General features: G+C 51.6%; 1 protein-coding gene across 1 annotated transcript; it reads right to left on the bottom strand.

Moving 5' to 3' along the window:
• Ogdhl (oxoglutarate dehydrogenase L) lies at positions 1-25,420 on the bottom strand. The gene is made up of 24 exons (XM_021181391.2): positions 25,313-25,420; positions 23,450-23,518; positions 21,396-21,600; positions 20,237-20,407; positions 15,666-15,768; positions 15,349-15,464; positions 15,049-15,203; positions 14,097-14,243; positions 12,534-12,624; positions 10,365-10,544; positions 10,104-10,232; positions 8,593-8,772; positions 7,936-8,088; positions 7,326-7,428; positions 6,730-6,858; positions 5,870-6,020; positions 4,717-4,844; positions 3,555-3,733; positions 3,274-3,345; positions 3,067-3,192; positions 2,893-2,965; positions 1,556-1,719; positions 1,264-1,418; positions 1-609 (listed from the first exon to the last, which is right to left on the bottom strand). The coding sequence occupies exons 3-24, from the start codon at positions 21,597-21,599 to the stop codon at positions 486-488; spliced, it is 3,033 nt and encodes a 1,010-aa protein (XP_021037050.1). The 5' UTR covers position 21,600; positions 23,450-23,518; positions 25,313-25,420; the 3' UTR covers positions 1-485.
• Positions 25,421-25,935: the final 515 nt, after the last annotated feature.

The raw sequence follows: 25,935 nt of genomic DNA, 5'->3' as shown, positions 1-25,935 counted from the left end.
CTCAGGCATGTCTTTATTCCTCTGCGCTTTGGTCTCCTGCTTGGGTTCGCACGCATGTGCTGCATCTCGCTGCATCTCCCGGTGTGGCTGAGCTTTACCTGTTGTTATTGCTGGACTCTCTACTTCCAGAGCACAACAGAGAGCATCTCTGAATCTACAGATGAGATGGCTACAACAAGGTGATCGGCAACTAAGTCTGCCAGGATGGGCACAACCCTATATGGCTCCAGTGGCTGTCTAGAGACATGACTAGTAAAGCTAAAGAAACCACCACCACACCAAAAAAAAAAAAAAAAGGTTAGCAGGGCTGGCGAAATACCACATCTATGTCCCCTCCATCTGAGGAAAGCTAATCCTTGATCCTGACCAATTCTGAAATAACAGACCAAAGCCAGCAGCGCTACTCTTTGGTCCAAATTGCTACATGAATGTGGTTCATCTGGGGCCCAGAGTTTCCAGATAAGACCTCCTTCTGCAAGATCACTCTAAAACGTCTTGCCCTCGAAGGCCTTCAAGTTGAAGGCGGTATCCAGAAACTTCCTCAATGACACCAAGTGAGCGTTCTTATTTCCAGTGGCTGGTGCGGCTGCTGGGTCCCGGCCAACATACCTGGAGGAGGAGAGTCAGCTCAGGGAAGGCCGGGTAGGGCGGCACACATGAAGAAGACTGCCTGTCTGGGTGGTCCTCTACTTAGAGTAAGTGCTGTTGCACTGTGGGCCTACACCAAATTCAGCTACCCAGCCACAGGACCCAGAAGTTGCCCACTCCGTGACCATGGAGACAATAACCATGCCACAGCCCACAGACCTTTGGCTTTTCCCACATTTCTCATCCCTGCCACCATCTTCGAGAAGACCAAAATGGCCACACTGAGCAGCAGTGGCTGCCACCTGCAAGCCCCCCAGGAGGCTGGCCTGCACACACTGCTATACTATCATTTTCTGGCAGTGCCACGGCCAGGGGCTAAGACTAAAGGGTGGAGATCTGAGTCACACAAGAGGGTTTGAAATCTGATACTTGCTGCAGAATCCTTAGGCTTACTATCCTTGAAGGTCGTCCCACTGGCAATTCCCCCAACCCTGATATGCTAGCCTGTAGACAGAGAGCTTGGAACCTGTAGGGACTCAAATGCTTGCCAGAGAAGGCTAGTTCTCGGTGGCACTGCCAATAAGGCAGAAAAAGCTAGTATAGGGATGCCAGGATCAAGAACCAGTGCAGGCTAGCAGAGAAGGGAGACAGATATTGAGCTCTCTAGCCCATTACCATATGGGCCGGGAGTGGCCGAGGAGAGTCATGAAGCGTGGACTGATGTAGTCGTAATAGCCCATGTTCTTATGCTCCTCCTGACACCACACCAGCTCAGCTCCCGAGTACTTCTCTGCCTCCCGCATGATCAGGTCGAAAGGAAATGGAGAGATCTGGGGAGGCAGAGATACAAAGGCAGAGTTAAGGAGGGACAACGTGTGCAGGGCCTGCTCTGTGCTCGGTAATCACGCCCACACACCACAGAGCCAGGGGCCTGTCTATTACTACAGTGGCAGGACACTCGGCAAACCTGCTCCAGGCGTGTGATGGCCACTTGCTGCTCCAGGCCCTGGCTGCTGCGCTCCTTTACCAGGTCATAGTACACCTTTCCCGTGCAGAAGATGAGCCGCTGGACCTGCTCAGGAGAATGTGCTGCGGGGCCGTCTTCCGGAATCAGCCGCTGGAAGCTAGTTCCTAAAGAATGGACCAGGTACCTCAGGGGTATTAGTACCAGAAGGGCAATGGGCCACTGAGCACACCAACCATCCCTGGGCTACTCCCAGCTACTGAGCTGATTCAAGTCAGGCTGATTACATTAGACGGCTTTTGATCCCAAAGATGGACTAAAGGACAGACGATGTTGTCAGAGGGAGAGGGGAGACAGGTCTGTGGACAAGAGCAGAGATCTAGAAACACATTCAAGGTATGGGGTACAGGAGTGGAAAGGGCCCGAGGGACAGAGAAGGTAACATGATGGGCCCAGGATAGCACCATCCTGCTCCAGATCTGTATTCCCACCCCAGTTGTGCCCACATTAGACATGGCACTCAGCCCCTGTATGCTAGGGTAAGCTATTGGGAGGTCACTGTACACTCCTCCCTTAGCCCCGTAGCAGAGCCTCCATCTCCCAGCCCTGGCCATTTCTCCTTCCTGAAGTCAACGTGCTGTAAAATTCCTCAGAGAGCTGCTGTGATGTCCCTGTATCACCACCCCTCTGAGGGCACTGACACACAGAGGGCAGCTGCTGCCAGGTGTAGGGACAGAGCTACCAGTCTCCCAGGGGGTAGTCGCACTAGTGGATCTGACTATCCACTACAGCTGCCTTCCCATAATGGACGCATAGATGAAAACAAAATAAAAAACGAACAATAAACCCCTCAAGTGTCCACGCTGCTGAGGCCCTGACCTAGCTAGATCCTGTCTATCTCTACTCAGGACTCAGCCAAGTCAGATCTGCTGCTGGTAACAAGCTTCACTCTTGTGCCTCCCTGCCTCCCTACCAGGTCAGCCAGGTTCCCAGTGATGTCTACTTGGTTCATGAATGAAACTAGAGATAGAAAATGAGGGAGCAGCACTCAGTGTCCAGCAAACCAGACACTGCTCTGCCAGCTTCTCATCTCCTGCCAGCCCTAACTGACAGGTAAGAGAGCCCACCAACTCCCTGGACCCTGGAGCTTATTCCAAATGATCTGATCTAGCCAAAGTACCAATCTCCCAAGGACCAGGCCAGGAGCTGCGGAGGGACAATGAAGACAGAGGCTGAGAAGACAGGGGCGCTCCAGGGACAGAATCCACACATCAGCCACTAGACATCACAGGTCACCACCCTAGTGAAGGAGGCCCACCAGGCCCAGAGCAGACACATACCGGACACCATCTGGTCAAAGCTGGACTTGGCATCAGGGTGCCTCAGCAGAGACTTGGGTGTGAAGACAATGAGCTGGAAGGCAAAAAGCCAGCTGCCAGTAGCTCCTATCCTCCTATGGGTTCCCACATCCAACCCTTGCACCGTCGCGGTGCTAAAAGGCCAGGGCAGCTCACAGGCTTGCGGAAGGGCAGCAGGATCTGTCGGCGCAGCACATGGAAGTAGCTGGCTGGGGTGGAGCAGTTCACCACAATCCAGTTGCAGTCGTAGAGCTGGCTCACCTCGAAGTCCTCAGTGAACACCTGCAGGGAACATCTGGTGGCTAGGAGTGGAACTACCCTGGACTCTACTTCCCCCGCCTGAGGACAGCAGGCAGCACTCACTGGGTAGGCATCCGAGTCGTCATTGCTCATCTGCAGGAACCTCTCTGGCCTTGCTGAGGAGTGCTCTGGACCCTGAAAGTACACGTGACCCAGGCTGAGCCTGCAGAACTCAGCCTTGCAGTGCCCGGAGGCTGCAAGGGGCAGATTAACCCTGTCTGTGCCTGTTCCCGCCTTGCCCACAAGTCTGGATCACAAGTTCCAACGGCCTGAAAAGCTCTTCAGGGGACCAAGGGGTGACCCTGCCCTCCTGTGGGAGGCCTGCAAGGGCCCCCAACCCTCACCATGCCCTCCATGCCGTGGGGCAGCAGAAGCACGATGCCATTGTGCCGCACCCACTTGGCCTGGCCAGTGCTGATGAACTGGTCGATGATGCACTGGGCTGTGTTGTGGAAATCACCAAACTGAGCTTCCCAGAGGACCAGGGCGTTGGGGCTGGCCATGGCATAGCCCAGCTCAAAGCCTAGGCAAAGGACACCAAGACAGAGTTCAGTGCAATGTCACCAAGTAGCAGTGGTTCCAGTTAAACCCAGCCTTTCCTTAGTATATGCTACCAGTCCCAGCCAGACCTTCCCAATAAACCAGAAAAAGGCAGAGGCTCGCTGGGCCTCGAAGGCCTGGCTGTGTGTTCCTGGATGTGGAAGCATGCTTTTCTTACACCATATGTTGTCATGTGCAGCTTTATGTGGCCCTTGGGGACACCCCATAGACCCCTGAAAACATGCACAAAGTTCCTGATGAAGGAAGGGTACATAAGCCCACAGGCAACTCCCACAGGTGGGGCTGAACCCCAGAAGTAAGAGGGCAAGGGTGCTGGCTTCAGGTAAGCTGAAGGGAGGCATGTCCCCGTAGAGTCACAGGCGAACCTCAACACTGGGCTCCTGGGGTGCAGGAGAGAGGTGGGTTTAAGACCATGTGTCCATGGCCGGGCTTCCTGCTAGGTGGTCAGTAGCTGCATTCTGCTATGGGCTGTCCTGGACTTTTGTACAGACCCTCTGTGGTTGGCATCCAGGGAAAGAGTTTAGGTATCCCATAGAAAATAAAGCAAGCTGGGCGTGGTGGCGAACACCTTTAGTCCCGGCACTCAGGAAGCAGAGGCAGGTGGATCTGTGTGAATTTGAGGTCAGTCTGGTATACAAAGCGAATTACAGGACAGTCAGGACTGTTACACAGAGAAACAAACTTTGTCTTGAACAAACAAACCCAAACAACAACAACAAAAAAATAGTAGACAGAAAGAAAAGAAAACCAAGCAAATGTCCCTTTCCCCCAACTGAGATGCCTGGTGGACCACATGGGACATGATTTCATCTCCCAAATGTCTGTGGGAAGAAACAGTCCAGCCACAATCCCTCAGGACCATCCTAGTACCTCTGACCTCCTTCCCAGTCTCCGAGGCCACCTGCCCTCCCAGACCCTGAGGCATGCCAGTGAGCCCCCACCCACCTAGAACTCCATACTCTGAGAGGGAGCTATTGCACACAGTGTACGGGGCCTGGTCAGGCCACAGGTGATTCATCGGGACACACGTCCTCCGGTCAACTTCCTGGTCATGAAGAACATGGTGCCGGTGGCTGGGGAGAGAGAAGTCAGGATAGGGACAAGAGCAAGGAGGCTGTCACACGGGCAGCAGCAGGTAGGTAGGTCTTGTATGTTCCCAAAGGCCTATAAGGTCCTATGAAATGGCCACACCAAGGTTACCCAACAACCTGTTCCTTTCCCAGTGTCTTACCAGCCCTGCTTCCTGCCTGCCAGCGACCCACACAGTATACCAAGGGTGCCAGGCTGAGATCTGAAAGCTACAATGTCTCATGCCTTATCTTTTCAACCACAGAGGGAACCAGTGAGATCTGCCTTGCCAGCATCCTAGAAGCAGGGTGGCCCTTGAGATCCCAGCAGGTCACATCTCCTACATGTCCTACCATCTCAACCACCACACCTGCCCTGTCCAGGCTCAGAGGAGTTGCTGAGTTATGAGATCCATGGGAAGCACTGGGAAGACCCCAAGATGAAAGAGTAAGTGGGCCACCAGATTGAGGCCCAAGCCCAACAAACACTGGCATGCAGCTCAGGATGCAGCTGATGGCTGCCTGGGTCCAAGCTGAAAAAAGGCTGGCAGAAACGAGCTCCGGGAACGGAAAAAATGGCTTGTGGTCCTGGAAGCCAATGAACATGACGCTGAGCCAAGACTCTGAATATTTAGGATCCCAACCTAGAAGAAATATGTGTCCTCACTCAGATTCCAAAACTCAGGCAGCAAGGAGGGAACTCTAGGCTGACAAAGGTCACCAGTTACAGAAATAAAGGTTCCTGAGGGCCACAAGTGACTACCAGCTTGGGACAACCAGTCAGCATGTGAGGGTCAGGAAAAGGACCGTCTGAAAACTTGGCCCTGACTATGCATTTAGCCAGACAAATGCCGCCACCCCCACCCCACCCCCCGCCCTCCCGGGTTCCTAGAGAGGCAGAGCCAGGTCTACCTCAGATCTCTAAGGCTAACCCTGGGATGCCTGTGTTTTGCTGAGTTATGAGATCCATGGTCTCAGTGAAGACAAGAGCAGCGCCCAAGGGCCCAGGGCCCAGCCTGCCTCAGCCTCACCTGAATGTGCCCCTCTCCACATCCTGGCCGCTGAGTCGCACGTGGATGCCCTCCTTCAGCAATGAACCAAAGGCCATGTACTCTGCCAGGGCCCAGTCCACTGTGCGCTTCTTTGTCATGTCTGCACGGCCACGCAGGATGCGAGAGAGGCCTGTGAGGATGAGGAACACGGTTCAGCCTCAGGCCTGGATGGCTGAAGCACCAGAGCTATGGGGTGAGGGCTCAGTGAGAAAGCAAAGGCTGTGGGTGGTCCCCTCAGACTCTTCTCCCTAGCCTGTAGCCAGACCAGGGCTGATCTGAGCTTCCTCTCCAAAGGAGGAAGTGGTAATATACTGGGTCAGAATTCTCTATGACACTTCCAGAGAGGACTGTCCCTGTTCTCCAGAAGAGGAGACTGAGCTAATAAACTCCATACACCCAGCAAGACCCTTGCAATGTGCACAGAATACAGCTCTAAGCTTGGGTGCCATCAGTGGGTACCTCATGCATACTTTGAGAGTTGCATTCCCAAAAGCTATCTAGAAGAGACACAGACATCTTAGGACAAGCTTCTCTGTTCTCTTAAATGACCCAGGGCTACCCTAGAGGCTGTCTTTTCAATGTTCCAGTCTAAGAGCTCACCCTGGAACCCAGCTGGAATGTGATATCCACAAATGCCTAACTCCCCATACCCACTGGGAGTGGAGTTAGGAACATGGGAAGGGGCCCATATGAGGCTCTGAGCCAAACCAGGAGACCAAGAGGCTAAGCAGGGGCCATGCCACAATCTCTGTTCTCCCTTGGTATCCCAACAACTCTCTCTGAGGGCTACAGTGTCAGCTCTGAGGGTAACCATGCTGGGGCTTACACAGCAGCCTTACCTGTGTGGATCTTAAAGTCCTCCAGGGGCACAGAGCTGGCCACACTGCCAATGTGGGTCAGCATGTCCTCAGGGATGCCCGTCGTAGGGCATGTCATGCTCTTGGGCTCCCCATCCACATTGAAGAAGCCTGAGGGGACAGACTCCATTCATACTCCCGTGGTGAGGGGACTTTGACACCCCTGGTTAGTTTTCTGTCCTAGGATAGGAAGGCTGCAATTCCTTCCCTCCGGAGACATCAGTATACACCCTTGGGATCTGCTATGGATGAAAAGGCTCGGCCATAGCACCTACACCTGCCCTAATAATCCCCTGAGGTCACAGCTGGCCTATCTTGGCCCCACCAGAGGGACCCTCTTAGTAGACACCTCCAGTACCATCCACCTCCATCCCTGGCGAGGCACAGATAGCCACACTTGCTCTAAGGCCACCTTGGCCTGCCTCCACCTGCAGGAACAGCTCACACTTGCACGCCAGGCACAAGCCTCAGCTTCTAGCTCTGCAGTGGCTGCTCTCCAGAGTCACTGCAGTCCTTTGCCTGCACCAATGCTTAAAGGAGGCTCAAAGGGCTCACTTGGCTGCGTGTTCCTCACTCACCAGGCCAGGGGGAGTCCAGCCAGTGCTTTATATGCAGGATCTTCTTATCCTTGGACCTGCCGTAGGCCTCCTCACAGATACGGTCATATTTGGCAATTTCCTCCTGGAAGGGAGAGGAAGATGTGGACAGACAGTCATATACTAAGCATCCAAGAGGGTCAGTCAGCCCAGACTCAAAAGCCTTGGTCTCCATCACAGATTCTAGAACTCTGTTTCTTGGTTCATAGGGATGCCATGGTCAGAGGCCTAGACCTCAGAGTTTAGACTGGTCTTGGACAGATACTCCAAAGCCTGAAGAGCCCAAAGTGTGCTACAGAAAGAGATCCAGGGAGGCAGAGGAGAGACTCTCACCTTGTTTTCAGAGGGTCTACCATAAAGGCAGAAGGATTAACATGTTTATAACAATTTTAGGCACGATCCCAATATAATACCTTTTAGAGAATAGTTACAGGACATCCCTACAGAAAGATCCCTTTCCTGCCTGAAACTTGGCTTGTCCCAGGTCACACTGCACACCCAGGTGTACCCATGCCTAAATTCCTGTGCCCTGTTAAAAACCAGAAACTTTCGGAGACAGGGAACATCAGCTACTCCTTCATCACCTACCTACCTCAAACTCCTGCAGAGTGACGGTGCCCTCGGCAATGAGCTTGTCTGCATACTTCTTCAGCACGGGTACCTGCTTGTGGATCTGCTTGTACATGAGTGGCTGCGTGAACATGGGTTCGTCCATCTCATTGTGACCACGCCGGCGGTAACAGACCTGCATGGGCAGCCAGGGCTTCAGTCCCTACTACAGGCTGAGAGCACAGTGCACACACAGGCCAGGGTCCAATCTGAAGCATCCCAAAGGACCTGCTTTCCCCTGTCACTGAATGAATGCTCCACGCCTAGGCCTTTGCACGGACGGTTGGTTCTTGGTAACACCAATCCTCAGTCTAAAAGCATCTAGCCCTCAGTGCTGAAGCCCTAACCATACATGAAGATAGGCCACTCCCTCAAATATACCAAGCTTGATCAGCACAGCAGAAAAGAGCCTCCATATGCCAAAATCACCTGGTTTGTTAGCTACCCACAAGGACGGGCTACTAAGCCTGCTCTGGTACCAGCACCCTCAAACACACCCGATTTTCTTGGCAAGCCAGAATGGGCTACTCACTCCGTCCTTGGCTCCTGCACGCCCCAAAACACCCATCATACCCAGCATAGCAGGAATAAGCCATCTACTCCACCCCTGCCCTGGCCTCAATCAGGACCCCAGACCCACCAGGTCTACAACAACATCTTTGTTGAAGGTGTTCCTCCACTCAGCTGCCACACTGCACACATAGATCACGGCCTCTGGGTCGTCTGCATTCACATGGAAGATGGGTGCATTGACCACCCGTGCCACATCAGTGGGGTAAGGGGAGGAGCGAGCCATTCGGGGATCTGTGGTGAAGCCGATCTGCAAGGGCAGGAGAAGCCAGATGTGTTCCTCTGTGTATTCTTTTTTGAGACAGGATTTCATTAGGTCTGGACTCCGATCTTAGGCTCTAGAGTAGCTGGAACTACAGACATATACTGCTGTGTCCACAACTCCTGCTTGTTTTAGGCTAGACATACGGTGACAGGCAAATCAGGGAGCTGGGGGCGGGAGGTATCAGGGTACCTAGGACACACAGGGGACGTGAAGGGCTAACAGTCAATGAGTCCTTGACCAGCTATGCCAGCAGTTGCTATGGGTTGGCAGCGGCTGCAGCAGGGAGACTGGCTCGCTTTTCTACCAGCCTCTGTGCTGCACAGACACATGGGCCTGCGGATCTGATCCACCAGAGTGACTGCAGAGCAAGATGTTTTGGTTCCCAGCCTCATTGTCCTCGTCTATAAGGAAGATCATTAAAGTCCTGCCCCCAGCAAAACTCGAGGAAGATTAAATGCTGCTGCAAATGAGGTGGGGAACCTAGGGCTTCTAGCTGTATGAGACTCTGCTGCCTGGAAGGAAGGAACATGACTACCAACCAAGACCAATGGCTCAGGGGAGCCCAAGGTCACCTACAGCTACACAGCCAGCCCCTGTGCTGTCCTCTGGGCTGCTACTTATGGTGTCTCTAGGTGCCTGGGAGAACTTTTTCAGGACTCTAGGCCTAGATACACAATTCTACAGCATTTGCATAGAACCAACATCTGTCTCTACACCTTTAATCATATACCTAATATATGTAAACCATATGTAAATAGTCACTATATTATAAACTTTAGAGAACAAGGAATAAAAAAGCCTGTTGGTGTTCTGCACAGGTTAGTGTTTCGGGTTTTCCTGGTTACTTTTGTGTGTGTGTGATGTGGCTCAAACCCAAGGCTTACAGATGCTAGGCAAGATTCCTGCTGGACTTTCACAATCTCACTACATAGCTCAAACTGTCCATGAACTTTCCATGAAGGACCAGCTGGAATGGCACGTACCCACCATACCTGGTCTGGATCCATAGTCAACTGAGCCTATGGATGTGTAACCTCCAGTCATTATAAAACTGTCTGTAACGTGTATAGATGTGTTTCCAGTACATATATGTTATGTATTACCAATTTCTCAGACTAGGACACAAGGCTGGAGTCTGGTTCCCTGCCTGAGGTTTCCTGCCAGTCTAAGGATCAGGTTTTCTACCTGAAGTCACATGTGTTGGGAAGTTGCAGGGCAGAGGTATGAACACCACGGCTGCCTCACATTTCCCACGGACCCACAACCTGGACTTCTAGGAATGGGCATGCAGCCTGGTACTGAGCCGACTCCCTTACCTGGTTGTTGACCACAACGTGCACTGTGCCATTAGTGGTATAAGAAGGCAGGTCACTGAGATGGAAGGTCTCATAGACGACCCCCTGGCCAGCGAAGGCGGCATCCCCATGGACCAGGATAGACATGACCTGAATGGCAGGGCATAAACAAGCAGGCTCCTGCACCCAGCCTGTGAAGCACACCCTGTTTCCTCTTCCATCAGAGCCTTGTTCTCAAAGGCTGATTTCCAGGTGCCACTCTACGGACCCAGAACAACTTACCTTCCTACCCTGGGCATCCCCACGGTAGAACTGCTCTGCCTTCGTCTTGCCCTGTACCACGGGGTCCACAGCTTCTAGATGGGAAGGGTTGGCTACCAGTGACAATGTGATGTTCCTGTTGGTGACACGGTTGATCCTCTCGTGGTACATGCCCAGATGGTATTTGACATCACCAGAGCCCTGAGGGTAAGGGTGGGATATGATGAACCTACCACCTCCAGTGTGGCTCGTGACCATGCTGAGCCGACTTGCCAGGCTTCTTAGAATGTACCAGAGCTCAATGGTACCTTACCCCTCACACCAATGAAATCAAATGCAAGAGACGTTAGAGGATATTTTAGGATCTAGGAGTAGAGAAAGCATACTTTTTAAACAATATATAAAGTCCCTACGTGTTAAGATAGCTAAGCCAGGGCAAATCTTCCATTAGCAAGGGGAAGAAAATCCAGGCACAGTACCAAGGAGGAAAACAAGCTGGTATGTCAAATGCAGGGCAAGAGCTAATTGATCTCAATATGCAAAATGGCTTTGTAATTAGTAAAGACAAATCCCAAAGTCCCAAGAAAATAAGCCAAAGCTATGAAGGGGATTTTTCAGAACAAGAACCACAGAGATTCAAAATAGTTGATTCATTTCAAAAAGTATGTTAAAATTAAATCATTTTGCACCCATCCAATTGGCAAAGGAAAAACCAACAGAGAAAGAGTAACAGTTGTGAGCTGCACGTGCTGTGGTTGGGCCCAGGGGAGGCTCCGCAGGGTCTGCTCCCTGCCCAGGCTCCTGCACTTCTCAGGCGGCACCTGACAGCTACAGTCATGTGCTCGCTTGCAGGGTGAGGGTGCCTGCTACAGCAGGCAGAGTCCTGACACTGAACACTGCAGCTGCAAGAAGCCAACAAGCCAAGCTCGTTACGTGCTGGCACGGAACACAGGCAACTTGGTGAGTGAAACCGCCAGATACCTACAGTGCCCCAAGCTGTTCTCATGGCTCCTGGACAAATATATGTGTCTGCAGAGAATACACCTCACCACAAATGCAGGCAAGCATGCACGGGCACACCACACGGATGAAGTTTTAAATGTTCTTTAAATAATGTCCCATTTCTTTTTCAAATTATATTTTTCCTTTCAACAATACTTACATGTTTTCAAATCTTAAAAAAAAAAAAAAAAGGTGCTACTCAGACAAAAATTTCAGTTTTCTTCCCCCAAATCATCTCTTCAATTCCTCACACCATTCTGGGGCAGGGCCCTTTGTGACGTCTCTATTGAGGAGCGAAAAGAGGCTTAAAGGTGTGAAGGTGGCTGAGTGACATGAACAGGATGCAGGAAGATCCTGGGCTGGAAGCCAGCCATGTGGGCACCAGGCCTGCTCTGGCACCATGAGCCAGGTACTCCTGGACCAGTTTCTTTAACCAAACTAAACACCTGTGCTGGGTGGTAAGGGCTTCAGAGACAAAGTCCCTCCCTCAGTCTTGAAAGAAAAACAGATGAACTTGTAGACATGGATGAACACATGGGGTTACACACAGATACAATGCAGACACACACACAGATGCACAAACACACCAACATAGACACATACACAACACACACAGATGCAGACACACACACACACACACACACACCACACAATGGGGGGAGGGGAATGAAAAAGGCCAGAGACAAAGCAAAGGGACACAGAAGAGGAAGGACAGACAAAATGTCCAGGTCCAGAAGTTTAGCTAGAGACTGAATGAAGCAAAGGAGAGGAAGGCAGGCAGTAGGGCTGAGGGCCTGGCATGGCTAAGAACCTCAGTGGCATACAAGCTACAGGGTGGGCCAAGGGCACAGGAAACCATCAGTCCACCCATGCCTCTCTGGAGCTAACAAGTCACTAGAGGCTGATAAAAGAACTGTGGGTGCAAAGGCTCAGCTACAAACTCTCAAGGGAGAAACTTCTGGGAAGCCCCTGCACCTCTCTGGGCCTCAGTTCCACTGGCTGGAAAGAGTAAGGCTGGCCTGGAGGGTCCATGGCAGCACCTACTTACCAAGCCTGAGGGACCTGATGCAAGCATCCCAGTCCCTGGGACTCTTTCCATGCCTGTCAGCCTGGCAGTTCAAGTCCCAAAATCTCCCAGCCCAAACACCAGGCCCTCTGGGGGTCCCCCAGGAACAGTATGACACCCACCTCATCTGCTGCTTCCAGCTTGGGATCAAACTGACAGAAGATCTGTTCCAGGTCCTTGCGGATCACGTTAGCCAGCACATTCAGTCTGCCCCTGAGGACCAGAATGACCAGGGCTGTCACCTGACACCATGGTCTCTTTCTGACATTGGCCAAGTACAGCCATTCTCCCTACCTGCCATTAAACCTATCAGAACCCTTCCTGATGGTCCCCAAGTAAAGCCCAATCCTCCCATCCTGCCTTGATATACCAGGCCCTGGAGTAGTCCCAGTATGTCAGCTTCTCTCAGACTCCCTGCACACATCAATGATTTAGCAAGCCCTTTGGGGAGGGGCAGAAAGCCACCAATCACCTATAGCATGTCCCTACTCATTCCCCTACCAAAAAAGACCCAGCCCCATTATATAGGCACCTCCCACACACTGAATCTAGTATGCTAAGGCTCACATGCCCCTCCAGCCCAGCCAGCAGCAGCTTTGATCAGGATGGAGCAGTGAGGGGACTCAGATGGGGAAAATACTAAGAAATAACAGGCAGCCACAGACCAGATTCTTCAGCCCAGCCTGAACTTACTATTCAAGGTACTTCCTGCAAGGTGGGCACCAGCCTGATAGGAACACTTAAGTGACTCAAAAAACTCCCTTCTGAACCCATTAGCTTCAGGGTAACAGTGACCCTAAGCCTGACTCCTAGCCCCACACAGGAAAGGAGAGCCTCCTCCCGGTCAGTTCCCCTCCACACACTGCTCCCACAGACAATCAGGCCCAAAGAACATTCCTCAGCTGCTCTGGGCAAAGCTCTTCACAGCCCTGGGGTTACCATTTATGCCATGGAAGCCTGAACTGGCCTAGAAGGGCCCCTCTGATCCAGGCAAATAGCTACCCAGCAGATGCCTGAGCCATCTGTCTTCCAGGTGTTATCTTCTCCTGCTGTTCTAGTAGCCTGAGGCATGAAGCCATGTGTCCCATGTCACCATGGCTACCGGGACAGCTCTGCTTAACCTACCAGACCCTGGGACCCCTCAAAAGACCGTGAGAGACAAGCCTCAGACTCCTGACAGGCCTGCTAAGACAGAAATCGTCCACCCCACACATCTGGAGTCCATTAGACATTACAGTCCTGTGCTAGCACAACCACAAACAGCTTTCTAGATCACATAAGGGCTTTCTTTGTCGCACAGACTGCTGGCAAATGGAAAGTCAAAGTCTTTGTCAAGGGAAATACAGAGTCGCCTTAAGCTGGGAAACTGACTGTGCCCATCTCTACAGACCTATGTCCAAGGGATGCCAACTCAGAGCCGTCTATGCATACACCCCTAAGCACACACCCTTGACTTCTTCCCATCTACAGGATCTGAACACAATATGGTCCACAGTCTGAGATCCTGCCCCTCCTGGAGAAAGCAGCAACATAACCAGAGAATCTGAATGGGCCTGGCTGCATGTGGCTTTGGCTAAGTATCTGGCTCTTGCTGTAAAAAACAGGCCAGAAAAGGGGCTCTGAGAACCTACCAAGGTCCTTGCTTTTTTGCCAAGCATCATGGTGAGGGGACTCAGTGGCCCTACCTGTGTGGCATCCCCAGGATGACGTTCTCAATCCCCATCTCACTAGACTTGTCGATAATGGTCTTGAGAGCGGGAATCATGACCTCGCAGCCTTCCAGGCCAAACCGCTTCTCTGAAGACCACTTCCTGGCCAGGAAGTCTTCAAACCTGTTTGGGGAAAAGGGAAGGGCAGGGAATGGGTAGAAAGGGACAAGGTTGGGGTTCCTGGGGGCTTTTCACAAGCACTGGGAGCTAAATGCCCAGGACACAGGAAGGACAAAGTCACCTCCTTCCTGTATAGTCCAGGACCCAGCCCAGACACCATGTCACACTCAACCAACATAAAGGACAAGCATGGCACCTTGGGAGTCTTCCCAAAACCTTAGGTGCCACCCATTCCCAATACCACTCTCTCCTCTTCACAGTCAAACATCCCTAAGAGGTTATCCTTCCATATTCCCGCCCACCACCCTCCTGCAAGCCTCCAACACCTCTACCCTGCCAATGCCTAAGGTGAGCCCACACCCCACTGCTCAGAAAGTCACTCAGCACCCAGCAGCCTAGCCTGGTGCACCTCCAGGACCCTGCAGCTCTAGATGGTCCCCTCCTCCAAGGCATCCTTAGGAAGTAATGCACTGCCCCTGCCAGGGGTGCCTTCACGCTACCCCTACCCACATGCCGGGGACAGTATTCTATCATGTCATTCCTAGAGCTACAGGGTGTCACTTCTGCCCATGCTCAGTGCGACCTCTGCTGCAGTGTTTCTCTGCAGTCCCATCCCCGCCCACCTATGTGGTTCTAATGGTCACATTAACTGAGCATATGGTCCTGATGTTTTGCCTAAGGGCTTCTGCAGGCTTCAGCAGTGGGAGCAAGTCAGCTGCCTTCCCTTGCTAGGCCCTGCTAGTTTCCCTGCCACAGGAACCAAGCATGGCCCTCCAGCCATGCAGAATGTTCATGAGGTAGTGCTGACCTCATGGAGCGCACCAGTCTAGCCAGCAGGGTCCTCTTCTCCTCAACGGAAAACTGCATCACGCCAGGAGTTTCAAATTTCTGTCTGATCCACTGGCACTGTTCCACGTCATTAATAAACATGAACTCCAGGCCGATATGCTGGCAGTAGGTGCTCTAAGAGGGACAGGAGGAGAGTCTATGAGGAACGGGCAAGAGGGGGATAGCCCCAGAGTGTGAGACTAAAAAGGGAGCTCCCTCCATCCCTCTGCACATGCTCATGGGCTCCCGAGCAAAGCCAGGCAAGCCTTCCTAGGCTCACCTCCAAGCGACGTATGATCTCTCGAAGAGAGAGAGTGTTCTCTGGGCCCCCGATGAAAGTCGTGGTGGGCAGCCGGAACTCCTTATCCAGATCAGCCTCCTGCAGGTCATAGAAGGCTGGAAAAGAGACCAAGGCAGCATAGAAAGAAAGACTGAAGTTGGGCTGGGGGGTGGAGAGCATCTCGGCAGGACTTGATGCATCCACCCTGACACCTGTGTGGAAGCCCTGAACAGAGATACGCTGGGCTCAGCTAGGCTTCAGGCCTGCAAACTCCTCACTGGGCCACCAGGGTGACAGGGGAGGATCCCAGCTCTTACCCAATTTATCAATGGTTGTGATCAAGTCCGAGGGCACAAAGGAATCTAGGTCTGCATCCAGGATGCCCAGGGGGTCCAGCTGGGCCACATGGTGGCCTCGGATCTAGGAAAAGGAAGAGTAATAAGGCTGGACAGATATGTGTTCCATGTGAGGCTCAGAACCCCACCCCACTTCCAGCTTTGGAGTTCTGAGCTGTGACACATCCTACTGTGGGGTCACTCACCAGTGAATCCCCTGATGGCAGACGGTGGGAGCTTCATCTCAAACACACAATACGAGGCTGGCAAATATAAGCAAAGACCTACACACGAAGTTTTGTTTTGTTTTGTTTTGTTTTGTTTTTTTAAAGGTTTTTCAAGACAGGGTTTCTCTGTGTAGTCCTAGATGTCCTGGAACTCACTCTGTAGACCAGGCTGGCCTCGAACTCAGAAATCCACCTGCCTCTGCCTCCCAAGTGCTAGGATTAAAGGCGTGCACCACCACTGCCCGGCCACCCAAAGTTTTATATGCCATACACCATTAGTGTGAATTTCCAAAGCGTCTGACACATGAACAAGGAAAACCCACCCAAGAGTGAGGAAAATTCCCACCTGCTATGATGAAACCATTCCCACAATCTCTCATACCCGCACTTGTGCATGAACAAACACAACAGTAATAAAGAATAATAAGGAGAACATTTAAAAGATGGAGCAGGGGGCTTCAAAAATTAATGCATATAGGCATTATAAGAAATCATAAACTAAAAAGAAACCCTGAAGTAAGAAAAGTTACTGTACATAGAGATGGGACAATATAGGAATTGTAAAAGCTGGATTGAAGGTATAAGGTTTCAAAGAACCAGGCTTTTTAAGAATACCTTATTTTGAAGATTTGACTTTGAAACCCTATAAACACTTTAATTATAAACTAAATTAAGATGTAACACACAGTGTACACCCCAGCAGCGTGTCTGTGCACAGAAGGAGGTTTCCATCTGGCCAGTGGAATATTCCCTAAAGACATGCAGAACTACGGGGGAAACTCATAAACTTTCCTATTGCCAATCAGTAGCAACAGTAGGGAATTGTTATTCTAAGCCTGTTGCGTGTGGGCTATGGAAACATCACATAAGCCACCGCATGGCATCTCTGAGAACATCTATTGTTGGCATCTTTGAAAGGAGAAGGTGCCGTAAGACGGATGAGGTCAAACCATTAGTCCTGCATTTGAAGTATATAGCTGCATTAAAATAAATCCATAATGCATGCTATCTTTCTAAAATGCACACAGCTCCCAGTTCTCATCACTGCAATTGACTCAACTCCCAGGAAACCCGATTCCGGAAAGGGGAAAAATATAACACTATTCTAGTTCTTTTTCTATTGGTATAATAAAACACTGACCAAAACCAATTTGGGGAGGAAATGGCTATTTAGCCTACAGAGCCGGGATGAAGGGAGGGGAAGCCAGGAATTCAAGGCAAGAACCGGGAGGCAGGAACTGAAGCAGAAACCACGGGGAGGATCAAAGGACAGGAGCACTGCTTACTGCCCTGCCCAGCTACCTTTCCTATACAGCCCAGACCCACTGCCCACTGTCAGCTGGGCCCTCTTGTGTCAATTAGCAATTAAGAAAATGCTCCACAGACTTGTGCACAGGCCAATCTGATCAAGGCAATTTCTCAGCTAAAGTTCTCTTTTCCCAGGTGTGTCAAATTGACAAATGAAGCTAAGTATGGCAAAGGGGTGCTAGTCACTGCCAGGGCTGGGAATAAAGACACTGTAACCATCTAATAGGTTTAACACTTAAGTGTGTTCATTCACATGAAACTATATATATATATGAAAGTTAGGTATGGTGGTGCATGCCTGTAATCGAACAATAGAAGGCTGAGGCTGGAAGATCATGAATTCAAAGTCAGCCTAATCAGTAGTGGGAGAGACTATTAAGTGAGAGGAGGAGGAAGAAGAGGTGGAATGGGAGGAGAAAGAGGAGGAAGAGGAGAAAGAGGAGGAGGAAGAGGAGAAAGAGGAGGAGAAAGAGGAGGAGGAGGAAGAGGAGGAGGAAGAGGAGGCAGGAGAAGAGGAAGAGGATGAGGGAGAAGAAGAGAAGATGAAGAGAAGGAAGAGGAGGAGAGGAAGAGGAGAAAGGAGGAGGAGAAAGGAGGAGGAGAAAGGAGGAGGAGAAAGGAGGAGGAGGAGAGGAGGAGGAGGAGAAAGAGGAGGAGGAGGAGAAAGAGGAGGAGGAGAAAGGAGGAGAAGGCGGGAGAAGAGAAGAGGAAGAGAAGGGAGAGGAGGAGGAGGACGACGACGACGACAACCTTCACTGGTTACCTATGAAGGATGCACAAAACATCTTACTTTTGAAAATCAGTCAATAAAAGGGAAAATAAAGCGCCCCCTAACTAACCCTGCCTTTGCTGTGCAATGTGCACCTCAGTGTACCATGGACCAGGGGAGCTGTCCTGTGACAAGTACCTCAGGCTGCTCACTGCCCTAAAGCCACATAAGAAGCTGATTGGGGAAAATCAAGTCCACACTGGGTGAAGCCTCTAGAGCTCAGATCTCATTTACATGGACAAAGGGACCGGGGATATGACACCATGGGATCGGGAAAATGACATCATGGGAGTGGGGCAGAGAAGCCCCGGCTCAGAAAACCTCTACAGGTAAAAAAACCTGGCAAGAAATACAAAACCAGAGATGGAGCTGCAGTACCAGCTCAGGAGAGACACATCAGCGACGGCAACGTGTCGCTTTCCTGTACCTTACTGCAAACAGGGAATGCCTAAGTCCACAAGTCATGAGCTTGGTACTGGCTAATTTAAAAAAAAAAAAGAACAAGCCAGATATGGTGGTGCATGGCTACATCTCAGCCCGTGTGAGACAGAGACAAGGGGATCAGGAGTTCAAAGGCATCCTTAACTACAGAGTTGGTTTGAAGCCAGACTTCTGGGCTACAGGACAATATGTACTGAAAGAGAACTCAGTGGCTAAGAGCATGAGAAGTGAGTTCAAATCTCCAGAAACCATATAAACAACAAGGCATGATTTTGTGGGTCTGTAACCTCCATTAAAATTAGTGGAGTCAGATGGACCCAGAGAGCTTGCTGGCTAACCATCCTACCCCAAACGATGAACCTCTGGCTCAGTGAGACACTATCTCAAGGCAATAAAGAAGAGGTAAAGAGACCAGGCATCCTGCTCTGGCCTACACACACACACACACACTCCTGCACACTCACGTGCACATACCACATGCACAGAACGGAAAGGACTGAGCACTGTGCTGAGATAAGGCCATCTCATCCTGAGATAAGACCAGCCTTAAGCAGCATCCGAGATGTCAATCTCCACACAAGACAGTTCTAGTGTGACCGTCCTTGTTCTTGTCAAGATCACCCATGAGGTCACTAGGTGTCTTTCACCCAGTTAGGAAAACACAATGAACTGGAAGATGCCTTACTGGAAATACTTGGGGCCAGCCGCATTTGGCATTTCACACTCTTCTTGATTTGGGGATATTTACAGACATAATGGCATATGTTGGAGAAAGGGCCCAAGTTTAAACATGAAATGTGTTTGTTTCCCCAGCACCTTGTATGCACTGCTGAAATGTGGTTCTGGGCAATGTTCTCAGGATGCCTGCGTTCTGACTACAACCCGTCCATGAGACGAGGCGTGGAATTTTCCACTTGTGACGTCACATCGGTCCTCAAAAAGTCTCAGATTTTGGAGTTCATCAATTTTTTTTTTTTTTTGGATGCTCAGCTGGTATAACAGTTACTGTGCTGCATGAAGCCCCTGGGTCCTCTGGCCAGTAAGAGTCCCCTGTGACCCTTGGGCACCAGGTGCTCAGGGAATTCTCTCCCACTCCACACTCCCACACAGAGGATGCTTAGCTGGGGACAGCACATTGTTTCCATTTGCCAATGCCTTGATGTTCCCAGGTCTGTGTAGTAGCTCGCTGCTCCTCCCACTAGGTCTCTTCAAGGGCCCAGAACCCCTAGAATCACCCTCTGCATGCCACGTTTCCCTTGTCAAATGCCTTCTGCCACTGGTTCCCACAGAGATCCTCAATAGTTGCACCTGTTACAGCATCAATACCAGTGCAGGCCTCCAATTAGTCCTGTTCAGCTGAGAGAACATGGACCGTCACCAAGACACACTGCCAACCACCGGGCCCAGCCTAGGGAACCCGGTGTGAGAGAGCCCAGGCCTCCAGAATGAGCAGCTGCTGGGGGAGCTGTGTCTGGTAAATTATTAATTCATTCCGTCTTCACTAATGAAGCTCCTGCTGCAAACAGTCCCCGTTTCTTGGAATGCCCGGACTAGAGAACAGTTATCAAGCGTCAGAGTGCTCCTCTGTCACTTAAGGTTAAATGCAACCTACTAAGTGCTCCTCTAGGTACTTAGGCCATCATGTGCAAGATGACGACAGCGCGGAGAAACAGACAAGCCAGCAAAACAATACACTCAAAAGCTCTAAATGGCACATGACAAAGGCTGGTTCTCAGTGGAGGTGACATTAGGGCTCAGACTCCCTGCACCCCGCCCCGCCCGCCCCCAATCCTCCATCTCTCTCTCACCTGGTAGGCCCTGATCAGGGACTGGACGGCCAAGTGATCTTCCACCAGCTTGCTGGTCTTGGTGCAGCTCGACACTGATGTCATGCTCTCTTGGAGAACAGCTGGGAGCTGTGGCTGAGCAGGACCCACAGAGGCCTCCTTACTTGCTCTCTGGAAGAAGCTGTCCCAGGACTAGGTAGGGAAGAAGAAAGAACCCAGCTGGGTCAGGTCGTGAAGAGCTGGGATCCCCCAAAGCATTCAGTGTTCTTGGCACCTCGGTGCTCAGGGACTTTGCAGAGCCTCTATTCAGGGAACCTTTCTACTAGCCCAGGTCCCTTACACACCCCAGCTTTCCTGAGGATGTGGGTTCAGTTGTGCCAGGAACATCTGCCCACAGATGTTAGAAAACTCTTTCTACAGTCAGCTGTGTGCACAGACACAAGTATACTCTGCAGCACTCTTCACAGAAATCAAGAGAAGATGTGAACCTGAAGTCTGTTACTGGGGACAGGTGACATCCATGTCATAGAATACTACGTAGGCAGGAACAAACAAACAAACAAACAAACAAAACAATGGGGCTCTTCTTGTACTGACATGGAAAGAGCTGAGATCACCAAATGAAAGCCAAAAAAAAAAAAAAAAAGCCCAGCCAGGATCATTCCCTGTCACGCTGATGGGAAAGGGGGAAAATTCTGTTGTGTTTGCAAACGTTTACAGAGAGAAAAATCTCAGAAAGAAACTAACAGACAAACCCTGTGGCAAGCTAAGAGGGACCTCTTGACTTTTCATGCTGCTTGCGTCTGGATCACATGACTTTTGCTCTTTCTCCCATCTCACTTCTAGTTATCAAGGCATATTAGCTTATCAGATGACACATCTATATGCATTTATTTCTTAATTTCATGCCAGGAGCCCATCTGGAGAGAGCTAGCATAACCAGGCAGGGCAGGTCTCTGGCATACCAAGCAGGAGCTCTCTATGGTCCATCAAGTGGGGTGGACTCACACACACTTTCATCATCAGTAAGAAAGCAAGAAGCCTCTCCCTTCTCCCCCACACAATACACAGGGACTGAGGTCAGGGCTGGTTCTCTGAAATCCCTCATCTTCCCATCCTCCCATCCTCCCATCCAGCCCTGCAGCTTCCTTCCCATAAAATGCAGAATGCAGGTGCCAACCTTGTGAACGCTCTGTGGGTTTTCCAACCAGGCAAAGTACATCTCTTCCACATAACTGGAGCTGACTCCACTTCTGCTCCTCGGGATGGTCGTTGGTGGTCCAGAAGACCTCCTGCACCCACTGAACACTGGGATAGCCCGTGTGGCCAGGAGCTTGGTGGCCCGTGGCCCCAGCCGGAATGGCAGCAGCCTCAGCTGGCTCATTCTGAACACGGACAAAGAGAAAGAGAGAAAGAAACACAAATCACAGAACCCAGTCAAGAGGAAGCTCGGATATGTCTGAGTTCACTCCTAACACCTATGGTCCCATGGAAAGGTGGCCTCAGACTAAGCCAAGGTGAGACACAGGGGACACACTCCTATCTCATTCAGCTTCATTTCCAAGCAAGAGGTCTCAGCTCAGTAACCTTCTCCCAGGGTCTTCTCCCAGTGCTCCTACCCTTCTGTCCAGCCTAGGCTCCCCCTATACATAACCCTGCTTCAGGGGGAACCTAGCTCAGGCCCTGGAGCCCACTCAGATCATGGCAGTAACCCAAAAAAAGAATGGGCACATAGCCTATCACCCTGGAAATGGGGCAGGGGTTCCTCCAGGCACTGGGGTGGCTGTATATCGTCAAAAAAGGCAGGGAAGGGCGTTGAGGAGCAAAGGCTCAGAAAGATGATGTACTGGCTAGTTTTGTGTCAACTTGACACAGCTGGAGTTATCACAGAGAAAGGAGCATCAGTTGAGGAAATGCCTCCATGAGATCCAGCTGTAAGGCATTTTTCTCAATTAGTGATCAAGGTTTTCCCCTTGTGGGTGGGACCATCTCTGGGCTGGTAGTCCTGGGTTCTATAAGAGAGCAAGCTGAGCAAGCCAGGGGAAGCAAGCCAGTAAAGAACATCCCTCCATGGCCTCTGCATCAGCTCCTGCTTCCTGACCTGCTTGAGTTCCAGTCCTGACATCCTTTGGTGATCAATAGCAATGTGGAAAATGTAACCCGAATAAACCCTTTCCTCCCCAACTGCTTCTTGGTCATGATGTTTGTGCAGGAATAGAAACCCTGACTAAGACAGATGAGAAAGGACAAGCCCCACTATCCCTGGAGTCTCTGATCACTGGCCAGAAGAGACCGGTGACTCATTAGGAGTGCAATACTAAGTCAGGGTATCCATCCTCCTGGGCAAAGCCAAAGGTCAGGAGCCCAGACCCAACCTTAGCCCCACTTCACAGAAGTGAGGACTGTGGGTCCCTGTGGTGGAAACAGAACTGAAGCCAGCCCAGTGATGGATCCCTGCTACAGCCGCCTTCTGTGGTTCCCAAAAGCTACCTAGAACTCACACTCTGGACAAATACCACCCAAGGTAGCTGTCATCCCAGGGTACTTACAGGTCGGGGCCACCCAGGTTAGGAAAACAGAATGCTGGGTTCTCTTCACTTGTTAAATTACCTGCCCCTTCCCAAGGAAGAAACCTAAATAGTGGGCAGGCTTTCAATGGGTCTCTCCCCAACCCCCCCCCTAGGAGCTTTAAAGGTCTCCTCTACTCGTAGAGAACTACCAGGCTCCCTGCTCAGACCTACTGAGCCCCCTGCTGTCCCAGGGTCCTACCACCCCAAGTAAAGTGGGACCTCTGTTGTCCTTCCTTTCCCCATGGCTTTGAGTGGGAGGTCCTCTCCTGTCCCATCCAGTCCCGCCCCAGCCTCCACGGGGTAGATCCTCCAGGAAGCAGATCCTTCCTACTGAATACTGAATAGTGTTCTTCTGCCTGGAGAGTCCAAGCTTCAGTATAGAGTACAGCCTAGAACTACCCATCAGAGTCCATGGCCCTTATACAACTCACTGACCCAGGACACTTACATTCTAGGGTATGTGGTCCTGGTTAGAACTAGTTCCGAGTCAATGCTCCTAGGTGTGTCCAGCCAACTGTCCACCAGCTGCATCCCTCCACCCTACCCCTGCCACCAGCTAAACCAAGTCAGGACGCCACTGGCTGGAGTTCTTGCAAAGGTTCAAGTCCACCAAAGGGCAGGCATGGCTTTCCTAGGCTACCTCCCCTCACCCTTGCAAACTCACTTGAGCTGGAGGGGCAGGCGAGTTCCTCAGCCAAGGAATGGTGATTTCCTGAGGTGACCTGTGGCAAGTCTGAATTAGAAGAAAATTAATAACTAGAAAAGACATTCTAGAGGGGTGTGTGTGGCAGAACTCTGAACCTCAGGTGCCCCAGGATTCCCTTCCAACATTCCAACCCCTGAGCTAATGTAGCCAGGTCCCTTAGTGAGCCACTTGGGGCTGGGTCTCCTGGAGCAGCAGTAGGTTTCCAAAGGTTCAGCATGGGCCCTAGGGTCAAACGTGGTGACATCAGGAGAACCCGAACAGCCATGGGGGATCAGCATCCGCATTCCGCACAGTAAGGGTACACAGTCAGGAGCACCGAGGCGAGCACTAACTGGAGAGTGACCCGCTGTCTGTTCCAGGGCCTGTGTCTTCCTCATGGCCACTTGATATCTCCTTGGGACAATGCCCCAACTGCTCCTTCTGCCAGCTTTACCCCCACAAGGTGATAGGACAATCCAGGCCAGATAGGGACAAGGCCTGGCTGTATTCAGCCTGGCCCAGTGTTGGAACACTGTGTTTTACAAATACAGAACGCTCTGGGCAGCCAGACACTGCTATGGCCTTCACCCAACCCGGCAGGAGATGCCAGCCATTCCTGCCCCCATGCCAGCTGGTCTTGAGGACCCCAGAGCTTTGCTGAGCTCCAAATCTATAGCCAAGGCCCTAATTAGCCCTGTTAGGTCCTGCTCATACAGGGCAGGATGGCAGCAAGCACACCCTAAAACGTGCCCTGTGTAAGTTTCTAGTGGGAAGATCTTGGGAGCATCCTTTTTGGAACAATGTCATCCAGTCAGAACCAGGGCAGGCAACTTAAGACCAAGTCTCCTGCAGTGGTGCACAGGGGAGGGCTGCTCTGTAAACTGCCCTTGGGAAAATCAGTTAGTAGAGGTCAGAGTAGGGAGGCCCCCTTACCCCCAAACCCTGAAGCAGCACGCAGTAGCAGAGCCTGCGTTCTGTCTTTCTACCTGTCTTATACTAGAAACTGAACTCACTGCCTGACTGGAGAATGTAGAACTCCAAAGAGCTAGGCAGAAGGGAGTGATGGGGGTCGGGGTGCAAGCTTACTTTCTTGACAGGGAGGAAGGAAAAGCCAAACTAAAGCCCAGAACTGGGGCGTGTACAAAGATGGGTAAGGTCTGTTGAAGGTTACTGGTGGATGGAGAGGAGATCCACAGACTGGCTTGGGATTGGAGCCCGTAGGGCTGGGGGTTTCAGCGCTGGGTCTTGGAAGAGCATGGTCCTTAGGGTCAATCAGATAAGTCCTCTTAGGGCTCATCCTGAGTGCGGGAGGATGGCTGAGACCTCAAACTACTTGACCTAGATATCTGGTCGGCCTCCGTTTTCTCAAGTGGGAGCACAGACCGCAGTTAAAAACAAGTATAGGGCCGGTCCTGGGACTTCGAAGCTGCTTGCATGTCCCGCCAGATGCAACCCTGGAACCTCTTCAACCTCAGTGCGGTTCTGGGCAGCCCCCCTCTCCTTGGAAGAGTACCAGGCAGGCTCCTCTCCAGGCCACTACGGCAAACAGTGGGGGGGGGGGGGTGCTGTAGCCTTCCGGCCTGAAGCCCCACTGTTGGCAAATCACTCCTTCCCACGAAATCTGCATTCACCTGCTGACACGCACAAAGGGCCGGGGGTCCTAAGGAACGCTGCACTTAGTCTAGGGAGAGACCAAGGTCAAGTTCCCGTTCCCCACCCCCCCACACCCCACCCCCTCCCCAAGGGCCTGGCTGAGGTTAGTGGGCAGCGCTGCCCCAGGACCTAGGATCAAGTTGCAGAGGGGTCAGCTCGCAGGAACGGGGGTCGCGCCGCCGCTCTCACCGGCTGGCCGAGGTTCCGGGCCACGCGGTCCGGGGGGCTGAAGGTCCGGGGACTGAGCGGAGGGTCGCGAGCGGCGCGCTGTATCAATTACCTAGGTCACGTGACACGGCCGCCGTGAGCGCGCACCCTCGGGATTCCGCGCGTCGTGACGTCTCGGGTAGACGCCCCGCCCTGTCTGCGGCCTTCGCTGTCCGAGGTGCTGACCTCCCAGATCCAAGACCTCATGTGGCCCCCAAAGAGCCAGGTTCTTCCAGAAGGCCAGCAGGAGCCCAGGCCTGCCCTGTCTGAGTGACTGGAGACACTGCTGGGCCCATGAACCCCAGAGTCCTCGACTTGAAACTAAGAGGAACGTACCAGAATAAAGCAGACTTGTATATGTGTATGGGGGAAAGATAGATTCCTCTCTATCACCCATAAAATGGGAATGCTATTAAAAGTTCTGCTGTCTTCCAGCTATTTTGAAGAAAGGATGAAGCAGTTTATGAAAAAATGCTTAGTGCCCTACCAATTCACTTTCCAAGGGATTGTGGCCTGGTTTCCCTCTCCTCAGAGAACCATTGCCACAGACAATGTAACAAAGAATATACATAGACAGAACCTGTGGAAATTTAATCTGCACTTTT

Source organism: Mus caroli, unplaced genomic scaffold (genome assembly GCF_978045245.1).
Source record: "Mus caroli unplaced genomic scaffold, Mus_caroli_1 scaffold_12, whole genome shotgun sequence".
In the NCBI taxonomy this organism is placed as follows: domain Eukaryota; kingdom Metazoa; phylum Chordata; class Mammalia; order Rodentia; family Muridae; genus Mus; species Mus caroli.
This window is presented reverse-complemented; position numbering and strand designations above follow the sequence as displayed.